This window comes from Kwoniella pini, chromosome 8 (genome assembly GCF_000512605.2).
Source record: "Kwoniella pini CBS 10737 chromosome 8, complete sequence".
Lineage (NCBI taxonomy): Eukaryota > Fungi > Basidiomycota > Tremellomycetes > Tremellales > Cryptococcaceae > Kwoniella > Kwoniella pini.
Window position 1 is genome coordinate 259,075 of NC_091723.1, and position 23,140 is coordinate 282,214.

The window sequence follows — 23,140 nt, forward strand, 5'->3', positions numbered from 1 at the left end:
TCACTAGGTTATTTTCGATCGACACACATGATGTATGATATGTTGTAAACGACGTTGCATGTAAAGAAGTAAAAGAGAAGGCGTGAGTATGATAATTTGATGTAGTTAACCGGCATCTACAACATGATAAAATACCAAGTCAGACACAGGGACGGTAAGAAAATCTCGTCGGTGGCGATGAGAAAAAGTTGATAAGAGTCAAGACTACGAATTTTATTCTTGGTGGAGGAGTTTGTGAGGAATGATAGGGCTCGGGACCAAAAACCTGTAGCCTCGTTTTAGGTGAAGGGAGAATTTGGTCCTCCCAAAGCTTCGCTTAAGCCCTGCAGCTCTCCTGGGTACATGACATAGTCGCGCTCCCACCTCTCCACCAGCAAACGGGCTCGACGGACGGTCTTGACTTCCTCGTAGAGTTTTGTCATGATGCGCTAGCAAGGCGCTATAAACGTTATAGATAAGAAGGAGCGGAGATACGTAGTCTTAGAACCATACATACATAGATATAGAGTACAGTATCCTATTACTATTATTTATCCCCAAGAAATGTACAGTATATCTCGTGAACTTCGTCTCGTACTCTACTTAGTAGCTCTCGTAGTCGCTTTCCGGCCCTGCTCAGAGGCATACCAAATTTGGTCTCGACCAACTATAATTTTAATCACCTCTTGAGGCGGTAGTGGTCGGAGTGTTCATGCCGCTCGTCCCTAGGTAGGAATCTGCATATGCGGAAGCTCGCTGTGAGATACTGACACTAGGATACCCGTACACGGTGACATTGACGCTGTACGGAGCACGAGAGTTCCTTTGTCTCTCTATCTCACGACCTGATTCTTTAGTGAGGATTAGGGCTGCATATGATTCTGCATCAGGACAGAAGGCTCTGGTTGGGTCGTAAACCGTGAGATGATATTCGCCATCTTTATTCTTGGTTGGTATCATGATGAATTCTTCCCAAGCTTTTAGATTATCTGACATTCTCCTAGAGCATTGATTGGGATCATGTACCTTGCCACTGACTGCAGTGTCAACTGACTCGACCGTCAGGAGGGTATGTCCCTCTAGCCCCAGCGTTTGAATATGGCTAAGTTCAAGCCTGAGATTAGCCGCATCGACGCTGGTGTAATCTTCGGTTGATCGAGGCTTATGTCTTGGTGCTGTCATATTATCAGATGGCGCAGGTATGGAGTGTTGGGATCGTAAAGATTGTCGCAGCGATTTGTGTCAAGCGAGAAAATAATGGAAATTTGTCTGTTGGGACGTGGGCTGCAGATGTGTTGAATTGACTAAAATCCTGGATGTTTTAACAAGAACATATCCTTATGCATCTATATATAAATACCAATCTTTCAGGGGCGCTATTCAAGCTGCATATCCCTAGCTCCACGAACTCACATCTGCCATAATGCTTTCATCTTGTAGAAGGCTGTACAAACAAAGGGTCGTTGCAGCGTCATTGCTAATGAAAAGATGAATTCGTAATCATCCATTGTCAGTGCAGTGACGATGATTTACGTCATCTGGCCTGGGCCTATGCTTGAAGTATATCGAAACAAAGGGCTGATCTGACAGTAAGAGAGCCCATTGTTAAACATAGTATCAGGCGTATCGTCAGCGAGTCCAGGCTTTTGATCCATTGTACAGAGAAGTCCAGAAGAGAGATACTTTGTGTAAAGTGATAAAAGTCCTCAAAGCTCGCATGCAAGTAGGAGGATCGCCACTCAGTTCTGTGGCATAACATTACATCATGTTCCATTACCTACGGTATCACCACGACAAGCGAGCCAGGTCATTTCGCTGATGAGGTGATTGCTTTTCAAGAGGCTTAGATCATCCTCATACTTCAACTGCAATACATTTCGCTTAACCTGATTCGGTTTCTTGCTTCAGACAATCCAATCTCGGGGGCCACCAGCTACATGTGCATTTGTCGCCAAAGTTTAGTTTGTACGGTAGCCTTTTGAGCTCGGATGGGAGACACGAGATATCAGTATATTTTGCATCACACCAGTCAAGACACAATTCAAGTACAAGTTGGTATATATGTGCAGTGCAGCCTCATCCTTTCAACACTAAAACTCCTTCAGCAGTAGTTATACGGTAATGGACACCTAGTCTCCTGACTGTCAATAGAGGGAACATTCTCTCTGTCTATGTGCGTAGTGGAGGAAGTGCAAAAAGGATTCCTTCTTTTCGCCAGTAGGACCGCTAGCAAGACCAGACGTGAGGCCACGCTCTTCGTAGGAAGGCGGCTCCACCACCGGATGATCAAGTCTTGGGCTCCTGCAATTGGACGCGGGGTATACACTGCCCTTGTCGGATAAGTGACAGCTTAATGGTCCATGAGATACAAGATTATCGACATATTTTGACTGTTGATCAATCCCATACCCATCGAGCTTGTTATTATGGGAACCAAAGATCGTACCCTGTACAGTCCCTGTTTGGAATAAAAGATTGGTATGACCATTGGAAGCGCAATCTCTTAATTGCGATTGAATGCTATCGTCGACAGATATAGAAAGATAGTGATCTTGATTGAATCTCCTGATCGATTCCGGATTGATTGACTGGATGACGTGTTCTGGTCGACCGGATTGATCCAAGACGGTGGACAGCTGGAAATCATTCCCTATGCTGATTTGTTCTCTAAAACGTTGGAATATGGCTTCGTACTTATCAGGTAGCGTCTCTGTTGGCCTTGACACAGTCACATCATATAGAGTATCAGTATCGTTCGCCGAATTGTGTACAGCGCTCGAAAAGTGAAGTCTGACGGAAGCTGAATCCGTTGTGGCGAGCATATCTCTGGTAAGGACCATAGTGATGGAATGAAAACAGAGGAAAATAGATCAAGTTCAAAAGAATTATGAGGAAGTTTCGAGTGAGACATCTATTCAGGAGAATGGTGAGGATGTTAAGCAAGTGGAATGGGAAATCTAAGCAGGACTGAGAAGAGCCAGAGATGTTTTTACGAAGTATCGACTCCTGGGTCGCAATGAAGGTCAAATATATGTATATGCAAGCCCCTCAAAGACTCGTTGTCTGTCCTTTTAGTGTTACTCCCTTTCCATGAAAGGATGGGTCGGTCATCAATTTGATACGCCATACAATGTACCCTCTTTGAAAGGTGTCAGTCGGACAAAAAGCTGTATTTGACAGTACGCGCACCGAATACAAGTTTGCAAGCGAAAATTGATGATCGGTGACGTCAAATCCAACAAGCCGTTGTTTCAGAGGATAGCGGAGTATGCGAAAACCTCTTTGAGCGTGAGACCCGGAGATGACGATTGACATAATTCCGGATGTTGGTTCGAAACCAGGTCATAAGCTGGATGAGCATTGCGATGAGACGAATCTTCGTACTGTGGTTCAAGAATGCCCGTTGCTTCGGCCCTTTATATGTCACCATCAGATTTTCAGTCGAAACAAGCGGATGGGTTCGAACTCATCAGTGATTTGGATGGCTACGCGGACGACTAAGGAGTTGTATAGCATTTCATTCATGAATGGCCTTCGGCTGTACTGAACAGACAGCTTGCAACAGTGGAGTAAAACCAATTTTGATGAAGGTTAGGACTGCGAAGCTGTGATAAGAATGGTAAACCTAATGCCTTGCTGAACGCAGGTCTACTGACCCTTAAATAGACAGTATATACCAGGAAATCATCCAAACACAATACGTCAGGCTTCCATATACCTAGCCGCAGACTATCCAAAAGGAGAGAAAAACTCCAAACGCACTCCCGCCAGACACGGTTCATGACTGTACAGCGAATAGCTATTGGTAAGAGGCTTGGGAAAGAGTGCATAATTGACAGTAGCCAGGTATTTGGTTTCCAAGGTAATCATTGTAAAATTACGTCTCAGACCATTCTGAGGGGTTGTGGGACAGAGAATTAGGCTGCCCGAAAGTTCTAGCTCGGAATGAGATGACAGCGGTGGCTCTGTTGAACATCTCGGCTTCGGTGTTTGTGATAGTATCTTGCTTTTCTTGAATGTCATCAAGACTACCTTGCTTATGAGCCTCATACAATCTGACGCTCTCCTCCAACAGTGGCTTTGCCGAAGATCCATTGATGGTATAGTTGTAGTCTGCTGGATTGACAGTTTTACTTTGTCTTGATTGAATACCTACTGCATTGAGGACAATAGCAATGCCGCCTGTAGGCTCATTACTCATTATCTCTGAAGTGATGGTGAAGGATGTGTTCTTGAAAACTTTCTGCAAGAAATTCGATGCGGGTGAGACATCCGATTGTTTTTCATCAAAGGATCCGATTTTGTATTCGATCTCATGATCAGGTTTTCTGTATTTTGCGCTGTACTCGAAGATTACATTTGCTTCACCTTGAGGAGGGATTGGCAATTCAAGTTTGGAGGTCTCATCGTCATAACAACCAAAAAATTTGAAACTAGCTGTTCGAGGTTGACCATCCTCTAACGCGCCTTTCACGGTGTCGGCAAATTTTGAATCGACGTATATTGCTTGATAGTGAGAGTTATCCCAGGAACCCTCGGACGGGATGATGAGGTGTTGCTTTCCTCTGTCTTCCGCAGTCAGGCTGCTCAAGGTATACTGGCATTCGAGTCCAAGTTGTTTTCTGAGGAAACATGAAGTTTGCGATTCGCCCTGTCCCGATGTCATGGACGCCATCTCGATATTAAAGCGGTTTTTACTATTTCCGGCATCATGCTCGGCCTCTGCTGCGGTCACCGTTACGGTCACATATGCCGCGTCGACATGATCGTAGTCCTCTTTAGATGATGGCATTGTCAATTCGTAAGTGTATCAATCTAGAATGCCTCCGCGTGAAGTGTGAGAGTATCCGTATATTTGATGTATAAGCTGAGGTCTGTTGTAGTGTATGAGCGTATGAGTGTATATGAGTGTATATGAGTGTATGAGTGTATGAGCGTATGAGTGTATGAGTGTATGAGTGTATGAGTATATGAGTGTATGAGTGTATGAGTGTATGAGTACACGAAATAGGTGATCATCTGAGAAAAAGGTCGAGGGTATTTATGAGTACTTATCCTGTTTATAGATTGGTCTTACGAGGTGCGTCTAGGCTCTGGATGCGACAGATTCTGGTTTCGGAGCAGCATTTTGGTGACGTCAGTCAAACAGTCGTTCAACCTTTCACTGAGCCTTCTAGGTAATATATCAGTCATGCCTTGCTGTGTGTCAGTGTCGCTCAATACCTTCTTTTGATACATCAACCCTTGTCCAGGCCAACTACGACCCAAAACGTTCTGCTTATCTCTGAGGGGTGACGTCCTTCCTTTCACCCTTCTGATGTCATTTGTTGGAATGAGAGTGATCTATGATTCGACAAGCTATTCACATATAGAAGACAAATGACGGCGATCGGAAGCCAGGTCTTGTTTGCGACACCACCAGATCTGCATAGTCATTGACTATGCGAAGCTAATCCGCTACCAGAAATCCTTTCTCTTCTCCCTGACTGCCCTAGCTAGTCTCTTGTTATAACCCCAAGTAGATTTCCGTTCCTCCATCTCCGTCAGCCTAGATGCCTTTTGAACAGCCGTTTGGGGTGCAACTCGCGATATCAGACGATATTGATCTCGAGGGAGTTGTAGTCTGCACGACAAGAACGCTGTTAGCAATGAGATCGACATCCTAATAGTATTCACAGCGATATTTGCGCTCTTGGCTGAACACAGGGGTTGATCTGGGGAAGGTGACTCACGCATCACCAATCTCTTTCCTACTCTTTCCTTGCGCTCTAAGCTCTTGCATCCTTCCAACTACTTCTTCCGACCAAATCAATTCACCTTCATAAGTCCTTCTTTCCTCTATTTTAGGTGCTTTCTCTTCACCGGACAAATTTATACTCTTCCCGTTGAGCCATTGGAGCAAAGGAGGCATAGATCCATTCGTATATGAAGGCGCGGACGGTGGGGGAGAATGATGGAATGTTAAACCTGTATCTTCCAGTAGGATGGTAGATGACCCTGATGCAATGGTTTGGCGAGGGTGAATTTTCGGGTCAACGGGATGAGATGTACCTGATGTAGGTAAAGGTTCCTTTGGTGTGTGAGGTGAATTGAGTTTGGGTATTCTGGGTGGTCTAGCTCGATGCAAAACACCTCTTGTCGAACCGATTTTCGATATTATAGGAAAGGAAAGGATAGCTCGAGATGAAGAAGCTAGGGACGGAGATGCCATTTTTTCGATTCGTTTGTTGGCGATGACGGAGTCAGATCGATCGACTGTAGTAGAGTCGTCGGTTGCGGGTATTGAGAGGTGTGACAGATATCGACTAACTGCTGCTAAAAGATAGACCGCCTATGGATATTCCTTCAACGAAGAGATTGATGTGACTTTTTGCGAGAAACTTGAGGTCGTAATGAGTCTGATAAAAGTGAATATGTCGAGGCCTAGTTATCAGGCTCCCAGCTGGAGGCGGAGCTGTCCGCCTTTGGTTTGTTAATATCTGGTTCAGCCATCTTGTATTCCACCATCATCGTCACTTGAGCAAAAGACCATCTCTTATCCTTTCCAAATATACCCTGATTGATTCATGTTCTCGAATGATATAACCCAATCGACGTAAATCGCCATCTCATATTCCGACTTCTACTACAACAGATCATCTCAACTGGTGTGCAATATCAAAGCAAGAATAGTAGGGACAGGCTCTAGAGTTTGGGTTGCTGAACAGTTCCCGCAGCTTATTCTAATTGAATTTTCTAGATGACTACTAGTGTTAATGAACGGTGAGGTAATACTTGCTTCGAATCTTCGCAGGACAATGACAAGAGTAATATCATGCATTGAATATCTTCATGTGTATTTTGCTTCTTACAATTATTCTATTCCATTGCTGCCGATCATCATTGACATTTGACTAGTCTTGAAGACAGTCCTATCCTAATCTCACTCTCCTCTAACATCTTATAATCAGGTCATCTCGCCAGTCGAAGCGATCTCAAACCTCACTTCTCAATCACTCAGCCCCGGAGGCTCTAACATTCTTTCTATTCCAACTTTCTCTAATAGCTCGACATCAAGATGAAAATCGAAAAGACTACTTCGGCATCCCTTCTTCTTCTTCCATTACTAGCTACCTCTTCATTAGCATTACCAGGTAGAAGAAGGCATCAATCGTCATTATTTAGACGGATTTACGGAAAACGTCAAAATGATACTTCTTCATCGGCCTTAGCTTCGCCCTCAGGTTCAGCAGGAGACAGTCATCAGCTATCAGCAGGAGATTTCGTGGGAACTAGCAGTGCTAGTGCCGTGACGAATTCTGCTTCCAATCCGGGTACGAGCGCAACAATGTCAGCAACAGCTTCTTATACAGGTATAGGAGTTGCTCCATCTGCATCAGCCTCAAGTTCGGTAACAGACGAAAACGGATTATCGCCTTATGAGGAATCCAATTCGAACTCAACTACCGGTACTCAAAACACAAATTCAGGATACGATACTATCAATCCAAATCCAGGGAATGTTACTGGCGAATACCTTTCTTCGTTATTAGATAATGCAAAAGGATATAATACTTTGACCTACTCGGTCTATACACCAGTTACGGAGACGATTACGAATCAACAAACAGCCACTGTCACCTCAACGGCGCAATTGTCAGGTACAACAGATGGAAGTGATGGGTATATGGATGAGATCCAGAAAGCGGCGGAAAGTTACGCAAAGGCTAATATGGGAGGATATTTACCTACCATCACTTTGGAGGTGGTCCTGGAGCCTACTCAGGTGAGTAAATTTTCCACTCAATATAAGATGCTGCAGGAAACAAAGGTCAGGAATGTGGTGTTGGCTTTGGTGAGATAGATAGTAAGGTAGACCATGACGAAGTGGTCAGGAAAAGCGACCATTGCACTTCGGCCGATCATGGGCAGTCTCCTGAACAAAAGAGATTTACTTGACAAAAAACAAAATTTGCTGACTTATCTGCTCGGAAAACAGGAAGCAGATGGTACATGGGATTATGTAGTTCATATTGGCGCGGACGGTACTGCAACAGCTTCTCCAACCTTCTACTCATCTACCTTACCAGCACCTACAGCGGGCTCGAGCTACAGTGGCGGATCTGGATCAAGCACATCAGACGATGAGGGTGGAGATAATGAGGCGTATTCATACTCCAGTGGACCAATTACGACATCGGCCGATCTCAACGCACCTTCAGCTACTTCAACGAGTAATGCGGGTTCAACAGGCTCAAAATCAATCGATATAGCTTCTATCACCGCTGTAGCAAATGCTCAAGCTACCAACCCATACTTGCAATCAGCTTCCAATATCTACGTCCCAATTTCAACAGCTTCCCCTTCTACTACTGCTTCAGCTACAGCGGCTTCAGGATCGGATACGTCTTCTTCGGTGGACGGACAGACCTCTTCTGATACTTCATCAGGAGACGAGTCTTCCGATTCATCCGGAGATGATACTTCCGTATCTGATTCTGATTCCAGCTCCACCGGTAATTCGACTTCACCAGATTATTCTGTACCAGGTCATACTACTTCTAATTTCGATAATGGATCAAGCAACGATACCGACTCTGCATCTGCTTCTGCATCTTCTGGCTCTAGTACTTCCTCAGCTGAAAGTTCAACTTCAACAAGTGTTCCCGGTCATGAAACTTCGTTTGGAGGTTCAGCTCCCTCCGATGACTCTTCTTCAGGGTCTGCGTCATCTGACTCGACACCTTCTTCTTCTGCCGATGGTGCCTCTACCACAGCTCCTTATCCAATTTGGTACGGAGGTTCAGGAGAAGAGTCTTCTTCTGATTCCTCATCAGCAATTTCCGCAGATCCAGCAGCTACTACCGCTCCCTATCCAATTTGGTATGGTGGTGGTGGTGGTGCTTCCGAAGCAGGTTCTCCTACTTCGGCTGCAGAAGCTGCTCAAACCACTGCGCCTTACCCTGTCTGGTACGGTGGATCAGGTTCAGGTAATGATACCTCAAATGTCAACTCGACTGTTCCTACTGTGAATGGTACTGAGCCATACGGCAATGGATCTCTCCCCCTCAACGGTACAGACCCCTCCGGTAACTACACTGTTCCAATCGTCAATGGTACTTCCCCCATCGATACCAATTCGACTGTACCGGTCATCAACCCTACGACTGCTGTAACCTCTGCCGTTGCTGCGTCTGGCTCAGCAAGCTTACCTTCACCTATCGCTACCGCTTCAGCTGTACCATCAGCAGTCGACTCTGGTTCTTTCGGCCAAGCGTCTCCATCAGCTACTTCCATTGCTCCTTCTGCCGTAGATTCTGGTTCTTTCGGACAACCTGCGCCATCAGCTACTTCCGCCTCACCCTCAGCAGTCGAATCAGGATCTTTCGGGGACGCTTCCCCTTCCGTATCCTCTGATCCAGTCGTGACTTCCTCATCCTTATCGTTACCTTCAGCTGAAACGTCAGTAATGCCATCCGCAAGTGACTCTGGATCTTACGGTGAACCTTCACCTTCCGCTACTTCCTCTTCGGCAATACCCACCGAATCAGTAACTTCGACATCTTCCTCCTTCGAATCCGCCATTACTTCTTCTCCTTCTTCCTCGATCTCAGTGGAAGAGAACGACAATGGTATAGCGACTGAATCCATCACTTCATGGACAACGGTGGACGTCACTATGACTTTAACCGCTTCCTCATCTTCTCCTACTGAAAGCGTATCAGCTACAGCTTCTATTCTCGGAAACGTCAATCTCGCTGAACCATCCTCTGCCGAATCAACATCCGTAATTTTTGATCCTACTTCAGCTGCAAGTGATTTCGCCTATCCTCCACCTTCCGCTACTGCTTCCAAATCAATCACGTCAACTTCGACTTCCGACGAGACGGTTCCAACTGCTTCAACAACTGAATCTGATTCTGAAGAGACTGCTTCTGTAACGTCCACTTCGGCTGCTCCTGATGCAACTGAAACAGATTGCGCAGATGTAGAGGAAAGGAATTTTGTCGACAGCGATGAAGAGTATGAAGTAGTTTGGGTTGATGAAGATGAACTTCAACCTGAATGGGAGATCTTAGCTTAATGATCTTTCTTTCTTCCTTCGATTCATAGTACTTCAACTACTTTAATTTCCAAATGTTGAAATATGCCTACCCCCTAAAACTGATATAAGGACATTTGTTGATTTATACTTGGTAGATAGATGTTTATAGTATATATAATGAGCAATGTGCTCATAATCATGAATGACTCTGGTAGTCCATCCTCGCACTGAGATGCACATCGGTTGGTCCGAGATAAGAAAGTCCACTTACCGTTGGAACTTAGACTTATCTGACCTGGATCAAAGCGCTGTATGCGTTCACGACATGCCATGCGACGAATGGTCCATTGAATCCTATCTCCTGCTTGAAAATGAGTCAAGACAGCGAAAATGGTATTCAATTCCTGCGCTGGTTCAATCGAACACGAGACTTATAATCTCTCGTGTATGCCACAACGCATTTTGAGACATCCAGCTTCATTATATTGAGCTGCAGATCCACCAGGCGATCACTTGCGAGCGTAGTCAAAAATCAGTATTAAAAAACGAGACTCGCGGCTATTTCTGATTATGCATACATTCTTCCGAGAAGATCAGAGTAAAGCTTCGATGATGTATGTTTATCCATGTTCGTAACATGATAAACCCAAATTGTCTTGGGCAGGGCGCCAACATGTAGGTCTTGCTTGGAAACATTACCCTGAACAGAAAAAGGACAAAAAGAATTGGGAGGTATGCCTGCTGTTTGATTCGAACACGAACCTTAAAAGCACTCGCGATTGCCACATTTCATCTTTGTTACGAACCCCATCCCATCCAACACCCTCACTCAGGGATGGGGCGAACTTGCCCGTCTTTTTATATGAATATAGCCTGATTTTTGCGCCGTTCGATGCAAGATACCCCGCATCTCCGTTATCTATGACGTTACCTTATGTCAATCAGCTTGACGGTCCAAGCTACATCCATGCCCTGATGTGCAGGTAAATTACCTTAGAATCCCTTTGATTTCTCCATCTACAATATGAACATCACTCAGTATTCATTTCCGACATGGCATAAATCTTCTGCTTCTCCTTGTTTAGCAGCCTAGCCTTGATTAATCGGTCCATCGAATGGTACGGCCGAAATGTCACATGAAGTGATTTACAATTATGTCGAATCAATTGATCCTAACTTGACATGTGCAATATGTCAATCAGCTTTAGTCGACCCAGTCACCACTACGTCTTGTAAACATACCTTCTGTAGAGATTGTATCACTCGAGCTATCATTGTAAATCCACAATGTCCTATAGATAGATCAGCTTTGAGTATAAGTAGTCTGAAGGAGACTGAACAATTGGTTAAACTCGTGAGTACACTTACGATCCGATTGAAAAGCTGATCGTGGTGGAAAGGGAAGTCGCTAATACTGTGATTTGGGCGACTAGATGCTTGATGAGCTTAAAGTCAGCTGTGCAGCTGAGGGATGTGGGTCAATTATGGAAAGGGGATTACTCCTGTCCCATCTAAGAAATTGTACGAAAGCTATAATCACCTGTAAAGATGGAAATTGCGGATTATCTGTAAGTAAAAATATGCAATTCAAGAAGACTGCGACGACTATCTTGTGCATATATAAGCTGAATACGAGGCTTATGTTCAAAACCAGATGGCAAGACATCGCCTACCTCATCATAGAGCGTATGAATGTTTCCAACGTAGAATGGAATGTGAGAAATGCGGCACTGTACTGGTGTTCAAGGACAGGAGTGTGAGTTGGGTTGAAACCTCTTCCCAGAAAGCCTTGCTAGCTAGTATGCATCGATTGATCAAAAATTAACCCCGGCATAGGCGCAAAAGAACCCGGATTGTTGTCAGGTATCATCAACGAAGTGCGAGCTGTGCGACGAGATCTGTGTGTATAATTCTTATAAATGTTGACCCTTCGAAACTGAATCAGACTCATTAGTAGGCAAAGATACACCTCGCCATCATTGGATATGTCCTAAGAAGAACGTAGCTTGTCCGCACGGTACAAGAGGATGTCCAGCCATAATCGCCAGATCCGCCTTGCAGACACATCTAGACGCTTGCCCATTTGAAGCGCTAAGTGGATTTTTCGAGCAGAACGATGCTCGACTCAGGTTGTTAGAACAGAGGAATGAGACATTACAAGCTGAAATAGACCTGTTAAAAGTAGAAATGCAAAGCTCAGACGTGGGCAGGGCAGAGTCATGGAATACAAGGCATACTGGCAATCCCTTCGGCTTCTCGATACCATCAACGACCGACTCTACCTCTCCTTGGCTAGATCTTGATCATCCCGACATTAATTTTTCAGCACAAGAAGTATCATCCCCTTCTACACCTACCACGCATGTACAAGCGTTATCCGAAAACAATAATCTGAATAGGGAGCCCAGACTGGCGATACCTGCTAATCAATCGGATCAGTCTAATCATACTCCAACAACACCAAATTCGCCCAGTCATGCCTCCCCTCAGACTCAGGCGGCTTATCCAGGAGTGACGACTCGAGCAGCTGCTGATTTAGCACGTCAACGATCAATGGTGATTCCTACCTTTGGCTCTCATCAGTCTTACGCGGATTGGACTTTCAACCGACTATCATCCTCTAATATGCCAAATATCCAGGATGCCATTCATGCTCTGAGAGATAGCGTATGTCAATTAGCAGGCGGGTTAGACACTATGGAAAGGAGAAACGAGGTGTGAGTTGAATTGTTCTGCTCGTTCATTTGCAGCTTTTAATTCCGAAGGCAATGTGGAAGCTGTACTGTGAACGCTGACTGAGGGCGTGTAGACGAACCATGACAGAGAGTTTGAGGGTCCTGGAAGAAGTGGGTGGTCTCAGAGCTATAGTTACCACTATGAGAATGCGTTAGTTCTGTCACATGTAATACTCCTGCTCCAAATGGTCCCGCTGACGATCACTCTTCTAGAGGTAATGATGTCCCAGCCGCCAACATCATCTGTCGCTAGTCCATCGAGCCACCATACATCTTCGCAAGTCACGCAAAACAACAATAACAACTTTAGTCCGGCCATAAGCATCCCTTTTAGTGAACCACCATCTACTCAACCAACAGATCGGCAAGATGAAGATGGTGAACCTGTAACGGAAGATAGCTATCTCGATCCTGAGCGATCTCATTCCATTCGAGAATCCCATGCTTTCTCACGAATTGTTCCCGAAGATGCTAGGAGCTCTACTAGTAGTTTGATTACTGCGTACAATGCAGCTAGTCGCAACGGGTCAAGAAGAGGTAGGACCATAGGTAGTGGAGCTGGATTAACGGGGAGAACAATGGCGATTCCACCGCCTGGTGAGAACGAGGCTACCGATACTGTTCTCGGAGGTGATAGAAGGAACGGAAGTGAGTAACATTGTGCTTTCAGAGCTTCAAGCCTAAGTCGCCCGCAACAGTCAATTTAGTGTCTGCGATTCAGAGGTAAGAATTAGCTAATCCCTGGAAATGACTATTGTTATAGGACTCAGCAGAGCAAATCCCATGAATCTGATTAGACGACAGCCATCAAGGTTCAATCATAGACCGATATTATGAGCTGATATCTTTGCCCTTGCTGAGGGTTGATAACAGCCTTAAATGAAAGTAACGAAAAGATCGTAAGATATGAAGACAAACTGTGTTGCAATGACAAAATTGGTCTTGTCATTTTCGACATAGTGAAAAGATGAATCAACGAGAATAACGAAACACTTTACACAGTTTGTGATACCATTGTAGATAAAAAATACAACCTATGCATAATGGCGCTCAAAAACCCCAAACATTGAATCGTTACTTCTTTTTACCTTCTTTAGGTTTAAAGAAGCTAGTCAATTTGTTCATACTATTCGTATTAACCTTCTTCAATGCCTGAAGCGAAATTACGATCAGGATCATCTTTCATAACGTTTCAGCAAGAAGTAGTTAACTCACTTCTACACCTTTCGAAGTTGGTGCTTTCCTCTTGGTTCCTTTTACATCTTTATCTTTATTGGAAGTATTTTTGGGTTGTTGAGATGCTGCTATACTTGCCGCTGTTCTATTTTTGACATGTATAGATAACGCAGTGAAGCTGAGACAAACAAAAAATGAATAAATCGATTCAATCTCTCCTATGACGAAAGAATATTGATCTTTTGACTTACTCGTATGAGTTTAGGAGTTGTTGAGTGATTTCTCGAGGTAACCATTGACTCAAATGATCGATAGAAGCTTGTATACGTGATACTGTTGACCGATGTATATCAATAGGTTAGGACAGTTTCCAATAATCATACAGGAATAATAAGAGATAGGAGATGTCAAGAAGTGAACTTTACTCACAGTTTCTCAATTCCTCATAGTCATCACCTAGTAAACCATCTTTGCTTAATCCTCGAACTAGATGATCGAATTTTTCAAATTCTTCAGGTTGTGCGAAATGTTCTACTTTTTTCTTCAAATGATTTAGGATCATAGGTATTGAAGGTCTATAGTATTTCTGCTCGGTTGTTTTCGATGATGGTGAAGATGTTACAGAGGGTATGACTGTTTGATTTGTAGAAATCTCAATTCAGCATGTGAATAGAGAAAAGCTTGTCGTTGTAGAATCCTTCTCACCTTTCTTTTCGCAACATGCTCTCAACACTTTCCTAATTATTTTCAATTTCAGTAGACTTTCAAGGTCCCGATTGTATCCTGTTGAAGATTGACCAGGTTTTATAGGGCCAGTGAATGGTTCTGGTAAAGTGAATGAGGGTAGAGAGGAAGCTGTAGAAATTAGATCTGAGAATGGTTGGAAGGATTGTGCATTATTCTGCAAAGGGAACAATCTTGGATTAGCAACCACAAGGATTTCCATCTCGGACGAAATGAAGGATTATAAATGAATTTTTTAAGTCACTTCAACTCACACTATTGCTCAAAGCTAATACGATAGGTATAACCAAAAACAATGGATCCATAGGATAATGAACAAGTATATTTCCCGCTATTACCCATTACACGCTTCACAGATTAGCTTCAAGATCGAACCAAAATCCTTGTCGTGGGTCAAAAAATCTAATCCTTACCGTCAATCCCACTATCACCTATAAACCATGTTCTCCTTTGCGATCCATTTAGCTTGATCAATTCCAATATACTTTCTTGACCGTCGGAATTGGTGTAAGGCAAATAAAGCTGAGCTTGACCTAATGCATAATGTCAGAGATCGATTATATTCATAGCACTTGGATTAACGTGTCCATAGAAGTAGCTTACCTGTACGAGAATGTGGAATTCGAAGATACCTTTGAGATTTCGATAAATCCACGTCTGGATTGATATTAGCGGGACAATTTCAATCAGCGCATCGAGGATCATCGCTCACCATCTTTAATTACTGATATGTACTCCATTCTGGCTAGTCTGGCTCCTTGGGTATAAAATACTTGAAAGGTCTTGAGTCTAAGCACAATCGTAGCTCAAGGCAGCTGAAGATATCTCAAAAAGTCAAACATTGCTCTCAGGCAGTTTTAGGACGCGTCTCAGGTCACGTAAGACCACGCGTGAAGATAAATTGATATATGTAGCCAATATCTTCAATGATTTTAATCATCACTGACTTTTGCGATTGCGTCGATGCATACATTTTGCATGGCTCTAAGCCAACATGCCTACCATTCATCTTTTGCACGATATCATACAACCTCACGCACATCATATATCGGAGATCTGACTCCCGACGTTGACCTTAGTCTACCCAAACTCCGTTGGTCTTGTGCCAATGCTGCTCCAGGCCACCGTCAGCTCCTTTGTCTCAGTAATCAGACCGTCTGATAACTCACTTCAATCCCTTCTCCAGGCGGGTATCCTTCATAAGCCTTTGCGCCCTCAGGTATAGGTAGATTTTTAGGACATGAATCTCGCTTGAGGACAATAAATGATACACCTCTAGGAAGAGAAGGAAGTGGATCAGGCTTATCGATCGAAGAAGCGTAAGGATAGATCCACTGAATTTAGAAAATCAGTTATTAGCGATTGCGTTCCACTTGACATTCCCATCCAAAGCTACAAGAAGAAAATCTAAATCGATGAGGTCTTCTCGAGAACTCACGTTGGGCCATGTGTCATCATAACACCATAGCATACTTGAACATTCTGAACAGAAAGCTCTTTCGGAATTATAACGTTCCTTGGGCTGGTCATTTTCGTCAAATGATTTCACGGCAATGTATTTTCTACTCCGTTCAACAAACCCCATAAATAGTTCAGCCTTGAATACCTCTACAACCAACTACGAGCTCAATAGAAGGTGATATACTTGATTTCGTTCTCTCCCCTTGTGATTTTGAGAGTCTTAGTATTTCCCATTATATTCACCGAGCCCATATAACCTCCAGCTTTACGGCAGATTGAGCATTGACATAACTGTCAAGTATAATCAAGCCGGGAATCAGTATGTGCCCTATCAGCTATCGTAAAGAGCTTACTTGGTATGGAACAGGAGTGTTCGACTTCATTCATATCATCAGGCTGCTTTTTTGAAAATATATTACTTCGGGCCAAGGCTTACCTCCACTGTGTACTTTACTGCTTTACAGTGACAAGATCTGGTTTCAATATTGTATATTCAGCTCAAATTTAAACAGGGATTTGTCGGAAAAGCAAGCCTCACCCTTCAAGAAGTACTGGCATTTTTTATATTATTATCTTCTTGCCAATTACAATTGTTGAAGAAGCGCAATTAGCTTAATCATGATAGCTTATATCAGTTGAGATCTTGACTGGGTCAACGTCATACAGCATACATGGACATCCTCCACCTCATTACACCCCCGGAAGACCGATAACATCGGTGAATAATTCCACGTCATTACATGTGCACATGATCAATGATAATTATACACCCGAAAGCGGCTTTGGCCGTTGTGTTTGTTTTGGGTGGCAAATGATTGGAGAGCGAGTAGGATCAAAGTTATTTCGCGATTTCAGTCGAGTTCATTTTGCTTATGAAATCATCAATCTGTAAAAAGCAGTCAAATCGAAAGTGGGTTAACGCTCCTTCCACTTTTTCAAACATCATATTCGATCCTAAAGGCTAAGGAGAACAATCAGCTATGGCTTTTTCAGGTGCTTTGGTGAGTCTTTGCTCATATGACAGGCTATGAACTGGCTTTGTAAGCTGATTGCAAGTTCATAGACCATAACCGACCTGGATGATTTTCTGACTCCATCGCAAGCTTGTATCATACCAGTGAGGAATAAGCCATCAGTCACCGCTGAGGAAGGATCTGTAGGTGACCAATGACTATCGGAGAGATCTTTGCATGCAGCTAATGATGATCCTGCTTGCAGAGTGAAATACAAATTGATTCCAATAACAATTATTACGAAGTATCGACCTATCCTACCGATAATGCTGGACCTGGACCGTCAACTTCGAACGCAAAGAAAGCTTTGGAAAAGGCAGAGATCAATCTAAATGATTGTCTAGCTTGCAGGTGAGACTAGTCCATATGGTATAATAGCATTCTCGTTGGCTAACAACCTTGATGCTGCCCAGTGGATGCATTACTTCTACCGAATCCTTGCTTATCACTCTTCAGTCTCAGAACGAAGTCCTCCAATTCATATCATCCAATCCTACTTCGACTGACCCAGATGCACCATGCCATAAACCGCGATTACCCATTTTATCAATTGCTCCTCAGACATTAGCTTCATTATCAGCCGCATATTCTTCTGCACAGTTATCTCCCCCTATATCACTTCTGAACTTGCTTCGCCGGATTAGGTCTTTTCTTGGTAGATCAGAGAATGGTGGATGGAAAGTATGGGACACGACTTTCGCTCGTCATATGAGTCTTAGGGAGACTGTGGCGGAGTATCACGAAAGAAAGGATAAGAAAGAAAAAGGGAAAGCCGTTGAATTGCCTATGCTGGCTAGTGCTTGTCCCGGCTGGGTATGCTATGCTGAGAAAGCTCAAGGGGACCTGCTTCACCTGTTGAGTGCGGCAAAGAGTAGTCAAGGGATAATAGGCGCATTAGCGAAGAACTGGTATGGTCACCATACAAACTACAAGTGAGCTACGATTATCAATCCAGGAAGTGGTGATGAAGCTGACCCAGCTCGAAGACCCAACGAAATTTACCACGTTACAGCCATGCCATGCTACGATAAGAAGCTGGAAGCCTCTCGCTCTGATTTCTATTCATCCCTGTACTCCACCAAAGACGTCGACTGCGTACTCACCACCGGCGAATTAGATTTGCTGTTGCAGGAATTAGGCTTTGATCCTTATGCGCCTGTATCAAATGAAAATGCTTCCTCTCTGGGCAGTAACGATGAATCTCCATTCCCGGAAATGCTCACTCATGAAGGCTCTTCATCCGGATCATATCTCGCTACCATCATACGAGACATCCAAATCAACCACCCCAATCCTACAAAGATAAGCACGAGGGAGATCAGAGGTTCGACGGACAACGTGGAATACCTCATCCACGATACCCTCACCGGCGAAGTATTATTCAAAGGTGCAAAAGTCTACGGATTCAGGAATCTGCAAAACCTGATTAGGAAAGTAGCGAAAGAGACTGGCATTGGAAAAGCTGGTCGATCAGGCGCAGGAGCCGGGAAATTGAGCTTAGCAGTCGCCGCACGGCGGAGAAAGGGCAAAGTTGCAAGTGGAGGAGATACGGGAACTTCAACACCTACGTCAGATGCGGAAAGTATAGCTAGTCTTAGTTTGGCGAGTGGAGAAGATAAGAAGCTGGATTTCGTTGAAGTCATGGCTTGTCCTGGAGGATGTGTGAATGGTGGAGGTCAAATGAAGCCCGTCACTGCGTCAATCAATGCATCTGCCGAGGAGGAGAAAATGGACGTTGATGAAGAAGGGTATACCAGACCTATTCCTGATGAGGGCACAGACATAGCCGATATACCGATAAAGACCTCTAGTGGATTGGGTGGAGTTGAAGAAGGTATGAGGTGGTCGACCAAAGAATGGGTCGAGAAAGTTGAGAACATATATTGGACTGGTTTACCCACTCCTCCACCTTCTCCTCCAATTGAAGCATCCAATATCGATAATCATTCGTATAGTCAAGCAATCATCAGTGATATGAACAATGTCAACGGATTCAAGAACAGGCATGGGACTGATGTCAGATCGAAGCAGGCGGATCGATTAGTTGAGCAAGTCGTCCAGGATGTATGCGGGAATGACTCCGACAAAAGGTGGGAACTCATGCGGACTAGATTTAGGAAAGTTGAGAGTGATATTCTATCTCAGGGTGGTGTTACGCTCGAAGCTGTCAAGTGGTGAGCTCTGTAGCTCGCTCTTGACGTTCATTCTACATCATAGTGTATGCATATAGACAGTCATGGTCAGGATGCGATATCGAACGTGGTGTACTATGATCAAGCAAAAGCGATGTCTATGGACGATATGATTTCGGCTGAGTAATCACTGTAAGATACCTGGAGCAAAGAAACGGGACATTTATGATGAAAGACGGAGAATAAGTCATCCAAACCTTTGTTGTCTCTCGAACCTCGCTTAGCTCTCTTCGACCTGGTGAGGAGCACAAGTGTTTCGGATACTGTAAGGCTTCTTCAAGATCCGGCCTCACCTCGGGCCTTCGTCAAGGAGTGGTTCTCGTTGTTGAGTAGTCCGACGCTGAAGACTGTTTCATCGAACTCACCCTAAGAAGTCCATTCCCTTTATAGCTCCACTTCGCTCATAGGCGTCATCTCATAAACGAGCACATCATCGGGGTATCTCGCTCAACATCTTTGGAAATCTGGACTTATTTCGTCGCTGTATGCGACGATCAGTCTCTCCGTATCGTACTCCTACGGCCGAAGACCTGACATCATACTCATCTACAGTATTCATCTCCTTTGTTGCTTCACTTCGCCTACAAACGTCATCTTCTCTTGAAAGCTCACAGGGCCTTCTAAACCTTTGATAATCCATGATCCACACTTGTCATCGGCCTTCTTCAAGCTCCGACGCCCATGTCAAGATTCTCCAAGATCTGGATCTTCTCCCAGGCATTACAACATGCGAAGACAAACAGACTTATCGTGCAACGTCAGACTCCATATGTGTCGAACTTCTCTTTGTGGCCCCATTGAGCCTAGACCTTCTTTGTCTTCTTCCTGGAATAGGTGATCAATGGTAGTATTCCTTCTTACCTTTATACGTCTGGGAGGAACGAAGACCGTGTATACTCAAGCAGTACGCCACTCTTGTTTTCAGCATGAAATGAGGCCATGACTTACTACGATGTATACAGATGTAGTGGACTCGGCTTGGCCATCCGAACGGGGTTCAGCTCATTGCACATCGTGTTTCTTATTCATCTCAAAAAGGTAAGAAACCTGGGTCCCATGATAATGATTATGGACTGATATCAACTGGGGCTCGACAGATGGACACCTCGTACTCGTTCTCCTCCATCGTGACAGATGATCCGCTCTAGATCACTTTCTACCGTTGACAGAGGTAGCAGCCAATAGGCAACATGTTTCTTCCTGTTTTCTACTCAAGCGATCAAGATTACAATCAGAGATGATGGACACGCCGTCTTTAAACTCGATACGCAGAAACGTCTCCTCTCCACCCGCATTGAGGATAGGTACAATAGTGTAATTGGCCTTTGTTACACTATCACTCGATCTGAAATCCCAATAATCTTCTCGATCGTCATAAGCTTCAGATGGTTCGACTTCGATTTCTTGGAAATCTCTATGGGATGGTAAACCGAATGTAGTGGCGTACGATGACATTGGGTTCTGAGGTGACTGCCCGATAAAAGGTGCTTGGATTGTGGTGCTAAGTGATGCTAAGGATCGATGGGTCTGTATAAAGTACAGTAAAAAATGGATAGGTGGGAACTATTTATAGAAAATCGAAAAAAAGCTTCATTAACTATTTATATCCTGTAGCTTATCTCCCTGCCTTCAACCGAGTAGATGGTATCATAAGACAACTTGTTAAATTTGACTTCATAGATAAGACGCGGATTTCCTGGTAAAGGAGGCATACACCGGGTTCCAGACCAGATTCAGGAGAAGATCAGAACCCGAAAAGAATCTTTGGGCGTAGATAGTTAGGACAAATCCTATAGGGGACAAAGCCTGGACCGATCATCCGAATGTATTGCCAATATGCCATGCACCACCGTATGCTGTATTCGAGACTCATTCTTATCTTTCTTTTGATGATGGGGTAAGATAACAAAAAAAGGCAAACTTGGCTTTCCATCAGGATGTCAAAAACTTCATACAGAACAGACACTTTCTGATCAGCGATCCATGCTGACTTGATGAAAAGGAGTGACAAAATACATTCAATTCACAAATTTACAATTTTACAAATTTACTACACTTCTTACGCTCGTACATTATAAGTCGGATCGCCAAAGGTTTATTCGGGGTTTACAGGATTTCCAAGGATCACACAAAATACAATATCAAAGGCAAATTCAATACAGGAAAGCTAGATTCAAAGGGGGAAATCGGTATTACTCGTTCTGACTCCACCATCAAAGAAATACATATGCAGAGCCAAACCAAATCTGATAACCCTTCAGCTTCATACCAATCTACCAACTGGGGATGGTTGTATCACCGATGTTTTGAGAATTAGCTAAAAGCGTACATGTAAGCCTTCACCCATACGGTCAGAAAGGGATGACTATACTTACTGTTACCTTTGTTGGTTGAGCCAGCACCTGTATTCTGGGATCCAGCTTGAGCACCGTTGTAGCTGCCCTTGGAGAAAGCACCAGCAAAGTTACCGTCGTTGTCGGTCACTGAGTACCCAATGTGTCAGTCATACGCCTTCAGGCCGAAAACAGTCGATCGCTCGGACTGTCAAGACTCACAGATGTAAATGTTTCCAACGGTGACCAATTTATATCCGGGAGGGACGGTTGGTGGCTTAGAAGAGGAAGATCCTCCTCGAGCTTCAAGGTCGATTACCTCGACTGGGACTGGGGAAGCGATAGCTCCGAAGGAGAGGGTGACAAGAGCAGCAGCGAGGATTGTGGAGAATCGCATGTTGGCTTTGATCAAGTTCGATTGTTTGGGTCAAGTTGTTGTTGTAGTAAGTGAGTTTGTTGGTTGTTGAAAATTGTGTTGAAGAAACAAGTTCGAAATGTTGGTCTAGGAGGGGGTATTTATACCTTGTCAAAAGTCTTCTGTCTCTATGACTTCGATTCAGCCCCCGAGTACGGTCAGTAGGCAGCCGATAGGCCGCTATAGACTAGGAAAGGCGATCTGAGAATGACTATGTCTGGTCACAAAGATATTACATTATGAGATTTTCTCATGAACCTAGGTTCGGAAGCGAGATCAACCCAACTCGAGCGTCGACATTGAGGAGATCCTCTAAAAATCGATGAAAACTTAGCTTTAACATGCCAAGTAAGATATTAGCAATCGGATCATTTCTTCATAGCTCGGGTTTGCTGACCTTCATGTCAGATTAGATAATTCTCGGCTCCTTTTGCAGTCAGTTGATCGACTTGACAAGAATTCCGATTTACGATTTTCTTGGTACCTCATGGGATATTGACAAACAAGAAACAATTTCGCTTCAATTTGGGAGGATCATCATTAATTTTAGTATAATTAACTAAGAGTGCGTGTCCTCTTTGGTTGACCCTTCATTCACGCTTTCAAGAAGGGATAAGAGCAAACTCCAGTGGTTCCGCAGGAAATTGGAGGGGTGCCACTTGGTGAAGTACAGTATTGACACCACACGATGCAATGGAGTACATAAGCCTGATAACCACGTTTCAAGCGGAGTAGATGACCTGATCGGACTAGTCTACTCCGTTATTGCGAAATAGTCTTTGTATTTAATTTTGACGAGAGCTTACCAAATGCCTGATCCTGGAGCCGATCGAGTGCCTGTCCAGACTCCCAAGAACGTTATTTATCCTACAGAGGTATTCTGAAGAGAAACACTCAGACTACCTTCCAGTGTTAAGCTGCTACGCAGCTGCACAGGGTTCTGTTGCGAATGTAGAGAATCCTACCCAAGCTCTTTTAGCCTGTACTTGGCAGCTGCACTTGTGAATGAAGAACTGCCTATGGAGGCACTGCTCTACATGTCAAACACTCTTCCATTTCGCCCATCAT

The 23,140-nt window shown here is 44.1% G+C and overlaps 10 protein-coding genes across 10 annotated transcripts; 3 read left to right on the forward strand and 7 right to left on the reverse strand.

The window, feature by feature from the left end:
• Positions 1-654: 654 nt before the first annotated feature.
• Positions 655-1,161, reverse strand: I206_105849 (uncharacterized protein; the record flags this gene model as incomplete). The annotated part of the gene is made up of 1 exon (XM_019156399.1): positions 655-1,161. One exon carries the CDS (start codon positions 1,159-1,161, stop codon positions 655-657), a length of 507 nt encoding a protein of 168 aa, XP_019010201.1.
• Positions 1,162-3,856: 2,695 nt separating this feature from the next.
• On the reverse strand, positions 3,857-4,771 carry I206_105850 (uncharacterized protein; the record flags this gene model as incomplete). Its single annotated transcript, XM_019156400.1, has 1 exon — positions 3,857-4,771. One exon carries the CDS (start codon positions 4,769-4,771, stop codon positions 3,857-3,859), a length of 915 nt encoding a protein of 304 aa, XP_019010202.1.
• Positions 4,772-5,436: 665 nt separating this feature from the next.
• On the reverse strand, positions 5,437-6,190 carry I206_105851 (mitochondrial 54S ribosomal protein mL58; the record flags this gene model as incomplete). The annotated part of the gene is made up of 2 exons (XM_019156401.1): positions 5,437-5,602; positions 5,712-6,190. The coding sequence occupies 2 exons, from the start codon at positions 6,188-6,190 to the stop codon at positions 5,437-5,439; spliced, it is 645 nt and encodes a 214-aa protein (XP_019010203.1).
• An 846-nt stretch (positions 6,191-7,036) lies between these two features.
• I206_105852 (uncharacterized protein) lies at positions 7,037-10,042 on the forward strand (the record flags this gene model as incomplete). The annotated part of the gene is made up of 2 exons (XM_019156402.1): positions 7,037-7,744; positions 7,958-10,042. 2 exons carry the CDS (start codon positions 7,037-7,039, stop codon positions 10,040-10,042), a joined length of 2,793 nt encoding a protein of 930 aa, XP_019010204.1.
• A 1,090-nt stretch (positions 10,043-11,132) lies between these two features.
• I206_105853 (uncharacterized protein) lies at positions 11,133-13,575 on the forward strand (the record flags this gene model as incomplete). The annotated part of the gene is made up of 8 exons (XM_019156403.1): positions 11,133-11,357; positions 11,437-11,571; positions 11,658-11,759; positions 11,840-11,903; positions 11,958-12,720; positions 12,813-12,889; positions 12,952-13,386; positions 13,502-13,575. The coding sequence occupies 8 exons, from the start codon at positions 11,133-11,135 to the stop codon at positions 13,573-13,575; spliced, it is 1,875 nt and encodes a 624-aa protein (XP_019010205.1).
• Positions 13,576-13,812: 237 nt separating this feature from the next.
• I206_105854 (uncharacterized protein) lies at positions 13,813-15,398 on the reverse strand (the record flags this gene model as incomplete). The annotated part of the gene is made up of 9 exons (XM_019156404.1): positions 13,813-13,890; positions 13,954-14,092; positions 14,166-14,247; positions 14,344-14,547; positions 14,620-14,815; positions 14,913-14,989; positions 15,072-15,191; positions 15,262-15,315; positions 15,371-15,398. The coding sequence occupies 9 exons, from the start codon at positions 15,396-15,398 to the stop codon at positions 13,813-13,815; spliced, it is 978 nt and encodes a 325-aa protein (XP_019010206.1).
• Positions 15,399-15,733: 335 nt separating this feature from the next.
• On the reverse strand, positions 15,734-16,677 carry I206_105855 (uncharacterized protein; the record flags this gene model as incomplete). Its single annotated transcript, XM_019156405.1, has 7 exons — positions 15,734-15,769; positions 15,828-15,992; positions 16,097-16,220; positions 16,304-16,410; positions 16,473-16,496; positions 16,556-16,592; positions 16,658-16,677. The coding sequence occupies 7 exons, from the start codon at positions 16,675-16,677 to the stop codon at positions 15,734-15,736; spliced, it is 513 nt and encodes a 170-aa protein (XP_019010207.1).
• Positions 16,678-17,099: 422 nt separating this feature from the next.
• Positions 17,100-19,310, forward strand: I206_105856 (cytosolic Fe-S cluster assembly factor NAR1; the record flags this gene model as incomplete). The annotated part of the gene is made up of 5 exons (XM_019156406.1): positions 17,100-17,120; positions 17,183-17,275; positions 17,338-17,483; positions 17,546-18,064; positions 18,119-19,310. 5 exons carry the CDS (start codon positions 17,100-17,102, stop codon positions 19,308-19,310), a joined length of 1,971 nt encoding a protein of 656 aa, XP_019010208.1.
• Positions 19,311-20,473: 1,163 nt separating this feature from the next.
• I206_105857 (uncharacterized protein) lies at positions 20,474-20,779 on the reverse strand (the record flags this gene model as incomplete). The annotated part of the gene is made up of 1 exon (XM_019156407.1): positions 20,474-20,779. The coding sequence occupies one exon, from the start codon at positions 20,777-20,779 to the stop codon at positions 20,474-20,476; it is 306 nt and encodes a 101-aa protein (XP_019010209.1).
• Positions 20,780-21,597: 818 nt separating this feature from the next.
• I206_105858 (uncharacterized protein) lies at positions 21,598-22,054 on the reverse strand (the record flags this gene model as incomplete). Its single annotated transcript, XM_019156408.1, has 3 exons — positions 21,598-21,641; positions 21,700-21,807; positions 21,880-22,054. The coding sequence occupies 3 exons, from the start codon at positions 22,052-22,054 to the stop codon at positions 21,598-21,600; spliced, it is 327 nt and encodes a 108-aa protein (XP_019010210.1).
• Between the last annotated feature and the right edge of the window lie 1,086 nt (positions 22,055-23,140).